General features: G+C 40.7%; 1 protein-coding gene across 3 annotated transcripts in view; it reads left to right on the top strand.

Annotated features, from left to right (window-relative positions):
- Positions 1-141: 141 nt before the first annotated feature.
- map4k5 (mitogen-activated protein kinase kinase kinase kinase 5) overlaps positions 142-14,852 on the top strand; it is a 30,005-nt gene continuing 15,294 nt past the window's right edge. For 2 of the 3 annotated variants that reach the window (XM_068721484.1, XM_068721485.1), the window contains exons 1-14: positions 142-530; positions 994-1,238; positions 4,979-5,036; positions 9,683-9,773; positions 10,748-10,812; positions 10,930-10,985; positions 11,086-11,133; positions 11,961-12,003; positions 12,112-12,184; positions 12,640-12,771; positions 13,016-13,078; positions 13,186-13,267; positions 13,873-13,989; positions 14,762-14,840. In XM_068721484.1, coding sequence (XP_068577585.1) covers positions 1,131-1,238; positions 4,979-5,036; positions 9,683-9,773; positions 10,748-10,812; positions 10,930-10,985; positions 11,086-11,133; positions 11,961-12,003; positions 12,112-12,184; positions 12,640-12,771; positions 13,016-13,078; positions 13,186-13,267; positions 13,873-13,989; positions 14,762-14,840 — 1,015 coding nt within the window. In that variant the 5' untranslated portion in view covers positions 142-530; positions 994-1,130. Of the gene's footprint in view, positions 531-993; positions 1,239-1,260; positions 1,277-4,978; positions 5,037-9,682; positions 9,774-10,747; positions 10,813-10,929; positions 10,986-11,085; positions 11,134-11,960; positions 12,004-12,111; positions 12,185-12,639; positions 12,772-13,015; positions 13,079-13,185; positions 13,268-13,872; positions 13,990-14,761; positions 14,841-14,852 lie in introns of those variants that run through there. The other variant, XM_068721486.1, reaches the window with a different exon arrangement.

Raw genomic sequence — 14,852 nt, forward strand, 5'->3', positions numbered from 1 at the left:
TCCATTGTAATGTGCTCGGTCTTTTTATACTTGATTGTTGTTTTGCCACCAGACATTTTTTTATTGTGTTGGTTTTTTTTTTCTGATGAGTGTTACATTTTCCGAGGCAGCTCATGAACGCAGCATCAGTATCCTCTATAACTGCGACTCCACAGAGCTTAGCAACAGACTGTTGCTTTTTCGGCTAATTTTTTTAAATAAATTTAAGGGTAATACTTGACATTATTAATGTAGTTTGACTACATTACTAACTTACTTAAACTATCAGCAGAGGGAAGTGACATGTCAACGGCTAATTAAACTTAATGCTGGAGAACCGGACTCGGCTATAACGGTGAAGGAGACAGAGTGAAGGAGACAGAGTGAACAGCGACAGCCAGCTGAAGTTTATTACTGTTTCCTCGATAACAAAGGGGGACGCTTTTCTTCTTCTTTTTAGTGCTATTATTCGACGCCATCGTGCGGGTTATAGGCCTCGAAAAGATTTGCAATGCAAGATGTATTCGTCCACGGTGTTTGCATTGTAAAAGGTAAGTTTAGGCACAGTTGAAGTTAGCCAGAACCAGTAGCGAAGCTAAGCTAACGTGTGCTAGTTAGCATTAGCTATTTGTTGCTTGGATGCTAACTCACCCGATTCAATAGCAACGTTAGACCTGGCTCTGGCTATTTGCTGGAATGACCACAGTGTCCCTGCTTACTGTTAAATACACGCCCATGTTGTTTTAGTGGTCACAACGAGCTCTGAGTAACTTCAATTTGAATGGAAGTTTAAGAGAAATGAAATGCATAGCGTTAGGTTATGTTGGTGTTGGGTGACAGATGTCACGGTATGTGACACAATATCTACTAATCATGTATGTTGCTATTGACGCACATAACTTAGATGAACTTTCTAACTTTGTTTTACTGATGCACGTTACCCACACAACGTTACATAAAGGTGTTTTTTTGTAACACTTTCCTTCCAATACTTCTCTTGTGTCTCTCGATCAGGACATGGAGCACAGAAGAGGTCCGTCTGAGTAACAGGGATTGACTTATAAATATACATTCAGGACCTTCGCTTCATCAAACCTCCGCCACTAGATTTGATCTACTAAATGTAAAAGGATCGTTTGCTTCAAGCTACCATGGACATCTATCCCCGGCCAAGCGGTGAAATCCAGAGGAGGAACCCTCAGCATGACTTTGAGCTCATCCAGAGGGTGGGAAGTGGCACATATGGAGACGTGTACAAGGTATAGTGAAGTTATACACATATGGAGACGTGTACAAGGTATAGTGAAGTTACTGGTTCCCACAGCCTGTCATTAGTGCTGCACATATCTGGGTTTACCATCATCACATGACTTATTAATTCTAGTAGAGCCAGAGCGTTGTTTGTTTTGTGAGTCGCTTAAACATGTGGCCAACACATTTGGCAGTAGCTGTTGAATGAGGGCCAAGTTCGGCATCCCTTCCTATAGTCTTCTTCTGCTACTAAAATAAAAAACACTTTATTGGCAGGAATAACTGATAACAATACTGTTGTGTGAAACAATCTACATTATGTATTCATTGTGAGATGTAAGACAATGATTGGTTGATTAATCAGCTAGTAGATCAAAAAAGAATTCATCTGAAAAAAAGACCCATTTGCTGGTTCCTGCATCTCAAATGTGAGGATTTGCTTCATTTTTCTGGTCGTGTATAGATTAATTATCTGAGAGTTTTGGACTGTTGGTTGTTCAAAACAAGCAATTTGAAGATGTCACTATGAGAAGCTATGATGAGCATTTTTCTCTATTTCTTTCCACATTTCACAGACTAAACTATTAGTAAATTGATCAAGGATAAAGTCTGCAGATAAATCGGTAATATAAATGATAGTTGCAGCCCTAGTATTGTTTTCCTGGTTGTGCAAGTTAACTGAAACTATTTTCTGAACCCGTTTGACTGACTGAGTGAGATGAATAGGGTAAGCTTGTACCTGCTTGTCTAATTTATCCACATCACTTTTTCTTTTTATGATGGAGCCCATGTTACCCTTCCCTAGTCCAAAGCAGCAGTACTATTTCCTCAAAATGGATACTATCAGTTATAGATTTACTTTTATTAAACTTAGTTAATCTGTAGATGTGCTGTCAGCTACAACATCAATGTGATGTTTATGTTACTAGAGAGGAAAAACCATTCATGTACTGTATTTGCTGCCTTTAGAAGCTTTACTGCTTTCACCAAATGATTTAATGCGTATGAAACTGGGTAAGAGTGCAATCTTTGTACACATTATCAATCATTCATGAGTCAAACAAACAGAGTCACTGCACTGCTAGAAAAGGGATTTAAGTTTTGAAGGAAGGACACAAAGAAAATTCATATCACCAGATTATTAGAAGAGTTTTACTGCATAGAATCCAAAGAAAATATTTCTTTATGGTTATTAGTATATAGCGGATGCAGTTTTGGAACATTGCTGTAGGAATGATTATGCATTCTTAATTGGCGTGTATTGGAGAACTAGATCGCACCGTGCTCCTGCAATGAACCAAAGAAATGCGATGTGAGAAAATTAACTAAGTCGATGCAGGAAATGTCCTGCTAAGCAAGATGATTTATCCACATTTTCCCTCTCTGTTGGCTGTGGCCAAGTGTGTTTTTCTGGAGATGTTCTTGTTTATCAGCCGCAGATAAACAGACGACCCATCTGATCCAGAGTGTGATAGTTCAGGCCGCCTGTCGTCCACACACAGCCTCTCTGGCCAGCCAGCCTGCCCCCCCACCCCCAGACGGGCCACCGGTGGAATGCTGCGCCTGGTATTCTCCCGCAGCTCTTAGGCTGAGCACTGCAGCGCGCTGAAATATGATCGGGCCCCTGTCTAAACACGCGTTCTGCTGGGTGTGTTCTGGGCGGCACTGACGGCAGAAACACCTCAAATTGTGAAAAGGCCTCCGTCGGCTCGCTGTGCTCGGTTGACTTTCAATGCACACAGAAATCCTTGCCTTGGATTAGTTATTACATATCGCTCTCTTTGTTATTGCTGGTGATAATGATTCACTTATCTTCATTCTAATGTCATACACTTAGCTCTCAGTGTAGTTTGTTGTTATAATAGCCCTTTTAAATGCCCACATTTTGTCTAGAATCAGTACTTCTTAAAGGTTTACTCAACATTATGTTTCAAAATCTTACTGTACTATTTGTACAAGGAAAGAAATGTACGAATGTTTTGTTTTTTGAGTTGATGAAAGCTAGTAACAGTATCTACAAAAAGGCCAATGATGTAGGTCAGTGCATTGATACTGTCTCTCTGTCAGTGTGTCGTGTCAGGGTTTGATGAATCCTGCACACTGCCGGTTGCTTATACTCATAAACAATGTGTGGGTTAAGAGATGTTATCCTACGCCTTCAGTCAGTCGGCCTTTAGTGTGTGCAAGAATAACTTGAAGTTGTTGGATGTCAGGAACTATTTTCATGTTTTTATTTTTTAGTCGCTCTCACTACAGAAAGCTGAACCTGAGCTCTGTGTAGACATCAGGCACACCTGGCCAGTCCCTGGACACGGGGGTTGGTCTTGTTTCTTTAGAGGGCTGTTACACGCTAGACTGCTTCTTCCTCCAGTCAAAGGTTATTTAAGGATGTTAAAGCTTGTGTTGTCTGCTGCTGCTTCACATATTCAAACGGTCGGTGCCCAACTTCCCCTTTCTGGGTTTAGTTCTCAGGTTTAGCTTCTTCTTGAAATGTGAAGATATACACACACACACACACACACACACACACACAGGTTGTTAACAAGAATTGGGTCATTGCTTAAACAGGCTTTAAAGCAGCAGAGCCCCATGTGGAAAAACAAGTTTTTGTGGAATAGTTTTTGGTTATTTGTTGGTGTGTGTAATGCTCTTGCGGTATCAACAGCAGAAGAAGTATAGTAGATTAGTGTGTGTGTGTGTGTGTGTGCGTGTGCGTGCGTGCGTGCGTGCGTGCGTGCGAATCAGCAGCACATTCCCTGTGCTGAGAGGTGGCCATGCTGGAGGGTTTCATGGTTTACGGGTGATTTAGCTGCTCGTCCCGTCACTTGCACTCCCACGGATTAGGGAGCAACCCGTCTTGACCTGGATTTTGAAGTCCATGCAACCTACTTTAAGATTTTTTTTTTTTTTTTTTACAAATGGATGGATGTGTTTTTAAATCTAATGCCATTGCGATGTAGCTGTGGGTAAAATACACTATTAAACTGTGAAGATGGTACTGCACAAACGTGTAGAAAAAAAGGTGACACTGTCCAGCATGAGCTCTGGGGATGATGCGTGTTGAAGTAGACTGTAGGTCTGATTGTACTCCAGTGTGTTATGATGCTGACTTTGACTGATGGAGGTGGGGGTTGTGCACAGTTTAACGTTTCCACTTCTCTCAGCGCAGAGAGGATCATACAAATGTTATTTATTGGTTTGATGCTTATGTGGGCCAAACCTGTGACTGATTTCCCAACAGAATACAGTCCCATGTTATGTAATATTCAAGGTTGCAGCTGACTTATTTTTATTTTTGACTAAGCTATTGTTATTTTCCCCCCAATCACATGTACTGTATAGCTTAGAAATAGTAGTGAGAAACACAAAACGGTCTCAAGTTCTAAGAGCTCATCAGCAAATTGCTTGTTTTGTCCAAACGGTCTCAGCTGATTATTTTCCTCAATCAATCGACTCATCATTTTGACTATAAAGTGTCAGAAAATGGACGGTCCAAAAACTAAATATATTCAATTTACTATCAAAGAAGACAAACAAAAAGTGACAAAAGTAAGTAGTTAAGTAGTTGGAACTAGGGAATGTTCAGCATTCTTGATGGAAAGTTTTTTTTTTTTTTAATATATATTGACGAATCAAACCTCTAGTTTAGTCCTAAACTGTTGTAACGCGAGTTGTGATTAAAGCAGTAATATTAACTGCATTGAGATATTTATAGCCTTGCTGACCGTTGTGCTTTTGTGTCTTTCAGGCTCGAAACATACAAACTGGGGAGCTCGCTGCTGTGAAGATCATAAAGTTGGAACCAGGTAAGAGTGATGTTAAAAAAAATAAAAATACAAAAAGTCTGGAAAATAAGTCCGGTATTTTCCAAGGTTTTGAATGGAATGTACAAAAAGTATTAAAATGACCACAAATCAAAATATTGTAGTACACTGCCAATACTCATGATCCATGATGTTTTCCATATTTTAATGTAAATCATGATCATTGGTCAATATCCAAAATAACGTTATAGAGTGCAGAACCACAAACCAACTTCTGGCTTAAGGGTGGGACAGTATAGCATATTTTATTTATGCAGGAGGGCATATGATTTATGAATGCAATATTCATTATTATTATGGGTTTCTTATTATTATCATTATATTCATTATATATTCTTGCAACTAAAATATTTTATTTCTTAACAAAATGTAAGGTAAAGTGATTCCAGTAGGTTTTAGTGCCATTTTAATTGTTTTTGGCATTTTTGATAATTATCGGGATAATATCTAGAATCACAATTATCGTGGCTTGGATAATTTTGACATGAACTGTTGATATCGTCCCATGCCTCATCTGGTGTGCAGCATTCGTCAAATGAAAAAAATGTTGAAACGATATGAAGAGTGACGTGATGCGAGATGTTTGGGGTGAAGCAGAGGAGGCCGGTTCTGTTCCCAGCTCTGGTGTCTGCGCTGCTGCTGACCTAGTGACAGAGTCAGTGCGATCCAGATTAGTGGGATTATAATGAGGGCTTTGTACCACCAGCAACCAGACTGAGCTCAGATGATTACCAGTCAGTGGAGGAGGACATTCACTCCTGTTTGTTTTCTCTTTCATTCATCATGTCTCTGTTTGAGTTAGTCTTTGAGTGAGAGGGTGAGGGGATGTCTTTATCTCAAGTTTACACGCGTCATTTTCTTCAGGTGTCATATTGTCTGACACTTCATTTCAAAATGATCGCTCTGAAATCATTTCTAAGAACCTGATAAGCTCTTTTTTATTAAGGCATAAATATCTTCTGCTGGAAGATGGGAGGAGGGGTGTGTGTGTGTGTGTGTGTGTGTGTGTGTGTGTGTGTGTGTGTGTGTGTGTCAGAAGATCAGAGGGCTTAGCTGTAACTTGAGAAAAAAAAGAGTCAGAAGAGGGAAAGGGGAGCATTCTTTATTGCCGCCATGACTTTTGACTTATAAGAATACAAATAAATCTTTTATTCTTAATAGAAATACATTTGAAGTAAATCTGTACACTGCAAATTACCATCATTTTCATTCTCGATGAATCTGCCCATTATTTTCTTGAGTAATAGATGAACTATTTTGTCTTTAAAATTTCCAAAAATAAGAAAAATGCCCTTCATAATTCCCCCAAAACTCAAATACATTAAATGTAGAGTGATTGGGGGGGGGGGGTAAGGCACAAGCATTGCTGGTTGAAAAGTGACCCAAACAAGTAATTCTAAAGCACTCACTGATCTGCATTCTTAGTTAATATCATTTAGATGAATAGTACAGAGATAAAGAGTGAAAACAGGCCTTGCGTACCGCTACAGTAAGTCATGTTAAAATGCTTAAGAGCAGTGTTGCAGCTTAACGCAGAGTATTTTCTAGGTTACAATTCATACTTGCTTTTATTTATTTTTTAGATGAAACCAGGATTAACCCAGCTCAGGTCGTCCTGTTTAAGCAGGACTCTCTTTTCTTTGCTCCCCTCCTTTTTGCTCGAGTCGCTCCTTTCTGTGCTTCAGGTAAACAGCTTTGGGAGGAGCGCAGAATCAAACAGGTTTGACCAGAAGGAGTGACGCTGCTATTAAGTAAGGGACCGGGAGAGAGAGAGAGATGGGAGTGGTGAAGCCCTCTGGCTGTGGGGGCTGTTGGCCACAGAGCAGGTTAATCTGATTAGTTACGTGGTAAACAACTATTTAAAACCAAATGACTTTGGGCCAACACGGAGTAAGGAGAGATTTCTTCTTTTTTTCAATTTCCCCTCCTGTGTACAAACAGTTACTCGTCAGTTATTTTTTTTAACGCCACCACTACATCCCTCACTGTTCCTCTTTCCCTCTTATGACACTTCATTTTGACGTTTTTTGTTGTTAATTGTCCCTGAGAAGTTAACAGCAGCCTCCTGGTAGTTTCCATTAGAAATCCAGCTGTGGTGGTATTTCATTTAAAGATAAACTTCTTTTCTTCAAACATGTCGTCTTATGGTTAACAGAACATCCATCAAAGGATATTGGTGTGAAATTGGGCAGGACTTGACGTTGAATAACTCCAACAGGCTGAATAGAAACTTGAAGCATTAACCAAGGATGTGTATATTCAGAGGGAAGCGCTCGCTCTGAGAGGAAGTGGCTACACTCTTACGCCTCAACTCACCAAGAAGAGGAGATTGTCGTGTGAAGTTTGTTTTGTTTGACGGAGCTCAGTCCTGTCACTGACATGACCCTTGATCACATTTCTGTGGCTCCTTGAACCAGTTTCTCTGTCGACAAATGTTGAAGATTATTGTGATTTAACACCAGTTGTTGCTGTGAAATAACACTGGATTGAAGAACACACTTACAAATGCAGTTATGTCATTGTAACCTAATTGAGTTCCCAAAAGGTTGACGTTTCTCTAGCATTATGTGGCAAACGATGAAGAATGTGGGAAATGATTTTCATGTTCGTCATCATTGAAGCTGAGACATTCTTTACTGTATGTTCTTATGATGCTACAGAAAGGCAATACACAAAGAGGAGGAAACAACTTTAATTTTTACAGATAGAAGGAAAGAGTTCAGTTTGTAGGATTGACCCTTTAACCTGGCCTCTGTTGACATTCCTGTGCAGACGTTATTCTTGGCAAGCAGGAATAATAAATCCTGTTTTAAAAAGTTTTCTCCCCACTGCAATAAGAACTCAAAGACACACGGGTGACTTTCCCTTCCCTTCACACAATCAACATCTCAGCTGTGCAAAAATGTGGGACATGTCTCCTTCCCTTGATTTAAGGATAAGGTTATTGACATTCTTTTTTATTTTTTGTTGTTGTCAACAAATCTCGCAAAAAGACCAAAATCCTCCATCAGTAACTCTCTCTGAAGAATTTCCTACTCGACCTTAAGCCCATTGGTTCATACTTGAGACTTATATCTTTCAAAGTAACAGGATATAGTTACGTTAAGAAGAGGCTCTGTGCTTTTCTTAAAACAGCTCAACACAATTACTTGTAAACGTTACTCAGACGGTAGTAAGTGGTGCATTTGTTACATAAACAACATATCCAACAATGGACCACGATGAACGGAGAAATGGAAAAAATCAATCAGGTTTTGTTTGGTTAAAAGGAAAATACTTGGTCGGAACAATTTCATTATCAATGTTGGTCTTTGCACATGATTTGTTTTCTTTGTTAGAGTGTAAGGAGATTAATCTGATGAAGCCTGTTTCATGTGATGTTTGTAATGCACTCTTCAGTCACAAGGGATGCAGTCACATACCGCTACTTGTTCTTTTGTGTAGTTTAGACAGCTAATAGTTACATTACCTTCTGATATAACCAAATTAGTAGCCGTGGGTAAGTTCAAAGATGATGAAGCTTCACCGGTTTGTTGTTTATCAGCTGGATGGTTATGCACGTGTTGGCATTCCAGCCTCTTTAATTCAGACACTCCCCTGAGAGGGCCTGACCTCTCCCAGACAGACAGAAAACAAGACTGCTCTTTACTCTGGGTTAAGAACGTTGTTTGTGTGCCCATGGAATGCCTCAGTGGTCCAGGATGCGTCTCCAGAGATGTTTTCCTCCAGAGTTCAAATGCCCCAGTATCATTCTAAGTAGGCAGCGAGACCACGAGCCACCCGGTACGGTGTCTGGAGCGATGTGTTGTAGTACGGTGCAGGTCAACAACTTCTCTTTGTCTTCAGGGATGTACAGTAGTGGTACTCGCCAAAGCTTAGACGCAATGTTTGAGACCGCTGATTTTTACAACCAAATTTAGACATCAAAACACCTTTTTGTTGAGTTTAAACACTTGACCATATGCAGAAAACAAATGGTTTGTTGACAGTAATTTCCACTACAAGTAATGTGCGTTTTTATTTTTTTGTATCCATTAAATGAGTTAATCTGGACTGATGCCTTTGATGACAGTTTGTTGATGGAGCGCTGGAGCTGGCAAAGTCTGGCAGAGCTTAACCTCCTGTTAATGTATTCCAGGACCATGTCTCTGCACAATTGGGAGCAGCTGGGCTTACATATTTTATTCTTCTTACTTCCTACTAGTCGGATGCATTAGAGTGCTTTTGCTGAACTGGAAAGCAGCCTGGATATCAGCTCATACTCCAAAAACTTTAAAAGTACAAGGTGTTCCTTCTGTTGGTATTGGCTGTTTAAATACAGAGATAAATGATTGATTTAATATAGTCAGAAGGAAATATGGGAAGATTTTGTTCTGTGGTTTTTGAGTTTGGCAAACGGGTGTGGAAAGTGTTTTCTGACACATAATGTTTATGGTGTGCACAACCTTTTGTATCATCTGAAAAATGTCTTTTCTCGTGTAAGAAACATGACTTTAATTCTGTAGATGATTCATAAAGCAAACATTTTAAATTTCATGTCCACAACCATTAAAATGTAACGGTTCTCTGAGCAGAAAACGAAAAAAACAAACTTTTTGTCCATGTGTGATTTCTCCCTCTGTTTCCAGGGGACGACTTTTCCATCATCCAGCAGGAAATCTTCATGGTGAAGGAATGCATGCACCACAATATTGTGGCCTACTTTGGGAGCTACCTCTGGTAAGAGCAGTTTAAAATACTCCTACTTTGTCATTTTATACTCGGTATTTTCTCCTCTCTCGCAGCCAGTCCGAGGTAGAACGTTTGTGAAATTCATAACTGTCAAAAGGATTTAACGAGCCGCTGCCTGAAAGTCACCTGATGTATTTAAAGACTTAGTCTCACACACACACACACACACACACACACACACACACACACACACACACACACCTGTGTGTGTGAAAGTGTGACTCAAACCTTTCGACTGGTGCTGACTCGGTCCTTCAGTGCCAGGGAGCTTCTGTTCTAACGGAGCCTGTGTTTTGTGGCTGTTTTTCTGAGAGGAAGTGGGGCTGGTCCGCCCGCCGCTGCCTCCGACTTCCAGCAGGTTTAACTGGAATATGAGCCTCTGATCTGTTTTATGTGGCTGTTAGTGCAGAGAGATGGACGTCTCATCGCAGCAGGCACGTCTTGTACAGTCTCGCCACATAGAGCACAAATGGTTGCTGGAAAATGTTAACGAGCAACCCACCATGCGTTGATTATTATGGAACTAGATTAATTGTATTAGAAGAACCACATTTTTAAGTTTCCGCTCAGACCGGTTTCCTGGCCTAAAATCATTTCCATGTCCAGCTAAAATGTAGAGTGTCCTCGTCTCCTGTGGCCAAGTTTGATCACACTGGTGGTATTTTTAGCTTCTTATCAAAGGCTTGACATCATTTTTCTACTCACTCCTCTCTTAGATCTCCAGTTCAGCAACAGAAGCACTAATCGGTGTTTATTTCTTCACCTTTCTGCATAAAGTTTATTAACATGTTGGTTCAGTTGTTTCAGGAAGGTTTGCTTATGTGTTCAGCTTAACGTGTTCAACAAGACACCTTTGCTGCTTAATTATGTTTAACCACTTGTCAAAATATGTGGATACATATTATATAACTAACTAGCAAAGCAACAGTTCCTAAATTCATATTTTCTTCTGATTTCATCAGTCGAGAGAAACTTTGGATATGTATGGAATACTGTGGTGGAGGATCTCTGCAGGACATTTATCATGGTGAGCTTTTGTCTTATTCATAACAAGTGAGATGAACTCATAAAATGGTTTTAAATACTGTACGCACATTGTAAAATCCTTAACCTGCAAAAATGGAATGAATTTGTGTTGTAATAGTGACTGGACCTCTCTCGGAGCTTCAGATAGCGTACGTCTGCAGAGAGACTATACAGGTAATTGTACTTTTACGGGGTTTTTTTAAAAAAAAAAGGAAATGTACATGTTTTAATTTTTAGTTGATCTCGTTACTGAATACATTCCTTCCCTTCACAGGGTTTGGGATATCTGCACACCAAGGGCAAGATGCACCGTGACATTAAGGTATCGTATCTTTTCTGCTTTGTTCTGTTCTCTTTTAGTCGTAGAATTATCCGGGTCAGGCCCATTGTTCTGTGTTACATACAGACATTTTACCTCATGCCAACGCAGACAGAACAAACAAAACGTCGAGCAACAAATCTCAAAACACGAGAGAACAGGAGGAAAAGAAAGAAAAAGAGAGCTGTGAGATTGACAAAAAGAAGTTGCGCAGCCTGAAAACACGTCGCTGTATATGCATCTGTTGGCCCTCGAGCAGCCCAAAGGTCTGACTGCTCTCCGATGCTGCAGCGCTGCAGAGGTGTGAACTGAAGCCACAGGAAAAGTGTAGCCGGGGATGTGCTCACTCGAAAGCATATGACCGATGGTGTTACTTTTGAGGTTGAGCCTCAGTTGATCACGCACACAGACTGCAGCATCAGTTTCATGTGTTCTCACAGAAGGTCAGGGTTGGACCTATTATTATTTTTGCTCTGCTCTACGCAGCGAGCACTTCCTGTTTCCTCTCCTCTCACCCCAGGATGCCACCAGAGAGACTGTCAGTCACGGCCAACAGAAACACCGTCAGTGGGACTGTCAGAAAGCGGTGATACTGGTGCACCTTTACTGGCAGCCTGATCAGTAACAGACCAGCAGTTGATGTTTCAACTCGACCAGATGTTTCTGACATTGTGTAACACATGATTGGCACTTTTATTATGAACCAGTTTGGCAACACAGCAGCTCAGTATTTTCAGCCTCAGTCTCATGATGCTAAAATATTATTATGATCTCTTGAATGTATTTTCTTTAAAGTAAAATAAATGTTTATGGGATCTCTTTTTAAACAGGGTGCCAACATACTTCTTACAGACAACGGAGATGTGAAGTTAGGTAAGTCGCTCTTTAGCGTCTTAATTCTCAAGGACTTAAACGCCTCTGTAGCTTTCAGTCGTATGTGGATTACATAATCCGAAAAAAACCTGTCAATCCTTGTTACAGCTGACTTTGGAGTTGCAGCCAAAATAACAGCCACCATTGCCAAAAGGAAGTCCTTCATTGGAACACCTTATTGGTGAGTGTCATCATTAAATGAGCCAGTGGGCCTTTGCCGTAGCTGAATAGTTTGAAGAACTACGGGGGAAGTTTTTGCCTTATTTTTATTTATATTCAGAGAAGCATTTTAATCAGATACTAGAACTGTCTGTGTCATAGTTTATCTAACAGAATCTAGTTTGTGGTGACATGTACAAGTGCTTAGATAGATGCTTCCCCGAAAAGATACTAGTACAAGTTCTCACGGCAGCTGAAGTGTTTTTGAGTAAGACAATGAATCCTCACCACTGACCCTGACCTCTGAACACACTGTCAAAGGGGGGGGGGGGGGTAAACCGAGTTTTCCTACACAGATCACCAGTATCTCATTATCAGCACCAGTGTTGTTTTTCACTTCAAAGAGGCCTCCCAACCCAACCGTTCATCCTTCTTTTTGGAGAGTCATCACTGAATTCTTGTCCTGAATCTGTGTAGGATGGCTCCAGAAGTAGCAGCAGTGGAGAAGAACGGCGGCTACAACCAGCTGTGTGATATCTGGGCCGTTGGCATCACGTCCATAGAGCTGGCCGAGCTGCAGCCTCCAATGTTTGACCTGCACCCGATGAGGCATGTCTTACAGTTCCTCAAAGAATGATCAGTCAGAGCTTCCTCTGACGACTCTAAAGCTGCTTTTCTCCTTTTGTGTTGCAGTCATGTTTCATCACCTTTTTTTCATTACTTAAATGGTCATACTGTTTAATTCAAAATACATTAAGGCTGTTATTAAAATAGGATGCAGGCTTACTAAGTATGTTGCCCTCTTTAAGTCTGTCAAAACCACTCTTAATTCAAGTCTTTCGTTCATTCTTAGGGCCTTGTTTTTGATGTCGAAGAACAGCTTCCAGCCTCCGAAGCTAAAAGACAAAAACAAATGGTGATTTCCCCATAATGTTCAGTGTGCTTTATGAAACCTTACACTTTGATCTTAGAAGGATAATAGTGACGAGCATTGCATTAAAACAAAATCATCTTGTTCCCCAGGTCCACCGCCTTCCATAACTTTGTCAAAGTCTCTCTGACAAAGAACCCAAGGAAGAGGCCCACTGCAGAAAAACTTCTATCGGTAATGTTTCCTATTGGGCGCGTCGGCATACTGTGTGGTAGACAGTAGACAGTAGGACATTGAAATGTTTGCAACAAAGAATGTATTGCAGTATTTTTAGCCTGAACCTATTCACAATGGAAATTTTGCATGTTAGCCAAAAGGATCTCAGTTGTCCCAATGCGCTTGGGTTTGGCAGAATTTCATAGCTTTGTGGGTCAGAGTCTGATCGTGGCCCGTAGGGCTTAAGTTATTAGCAATTACATTCTTAAATAACGTCAAGAAAGCCTCAGTCCAGAGGAAGAAGGCTGGTGCTCCGGCCTGTATGCATATTCCAAGACAAACTATCTTTCGAGAAGCAGCAGAACTATAAGCTTCTCATCATTAGCTCAGTGCACGTCTCTGAGGAAAGGTGTCCAGGAATCTGATTAATGCAGGTGGTTTAATTCCTTTATTACAGTGAAACTTGGACTTTAATATCCTTTTCTGCAGGGACTCTGGTGTCCCTGTTAGCATGGACCTTGTGTGTGAGATTAAGGATGTCTGACCACAAGTATTTGAACTATTATTCTCAAATGATGCACCGGTTCATAATAACTTGCAATCTTGTCCTTTTTTCCCTGCAGCACGTGTATGTAGCCCAGACGGGTTTGACGAGGAGGCTCGCTGTTGATCTCCTCGATAAGATGAACAACCCAGACAACCACCAGCATTACAGTGAGGTGGACGATGATGACCTGGAGGTAATATCTGATTCCGTCACATCTAAAAAATAAGTGATTTAAAGATATAGACGCATTGACGGTAAATACTCTGAAATATGAAGGAAAGAAATGTGCCCTAGTTGTTTTTGACCAGAATTTCACCAGACCTTGTTGTAAAGCAGACTTTCATGCAAACACTGTAAGAGTCTCTATCAGCGGAAAATGTAAATATTAGCACACCGTGTTTTTTCAGCAACTTAGTAAAAAAGGTGATCTTGGCTGAAGTCTGTTTTCATGTTCCTCTAAAGTGCCCTTCCCCCTCTTCTTGATTCTCTCCACCGACATTATTATTCCAACTGGAATCAACATCACATCGACGTGGCAGCCAAAGAGGTGGTACGAGTGCCTTTTTAAAGGACCATTGTGCTGTTCTCCCCCTGACAGCAGTAGCACTGTCTTGGCCACCATGAATGAAAAAAAAACCCCTGAAGGCTATTGACTGCAAGCAATGGAGCTTGTTGCAAACAAACCAGTCTCTGGGATGCATAATAATGTGACGATGCATAGACACAGCACAAAAAGTAGCTCTCAGTTCTCCTTAAGCTTCACATGCAAGTTTCAGGTTTTGTTTCTGCAGAATCTTTAAAAAGATAAACTGTTATAATTGTTCTAAATGACTCCAGGCTATGCAGCGTTGGTGTTATATAATTTGACAGCACTTTACCCTACTTTCTGCACTTGTCTTGTCAAGTGCAGCTCCCACTGTCAGACTGTATTTTCTTATCTTTAAATCTCTGCCTCTCTGCCTCAGCCCCTCTCTGCAGTCAGACACACCATCCGCTCCACCAACAAACAAGCCAGAGCTGAGAGGACGCGCTCAGAGATAGACTGTAAGTAAACAA

The sequence above is a fragment of the Cebidichthys violaceus genome, unplaced genomic scaffold (genome assembly GCF_023349555.1).
Source record: "Cebidichthys violaceus isolate CVI_PGR_0920_01 unplaced genomic scaffold, fCebVio1.0.p SCAF_28, whole genome shotgun sequence".
Lineage (NCBI taxonomy): Eukaryota > Metazoa > Chordata > Actinopteri > Perciformes > Stichaeidae > Cebidichthys > Cebidichthys violaceus.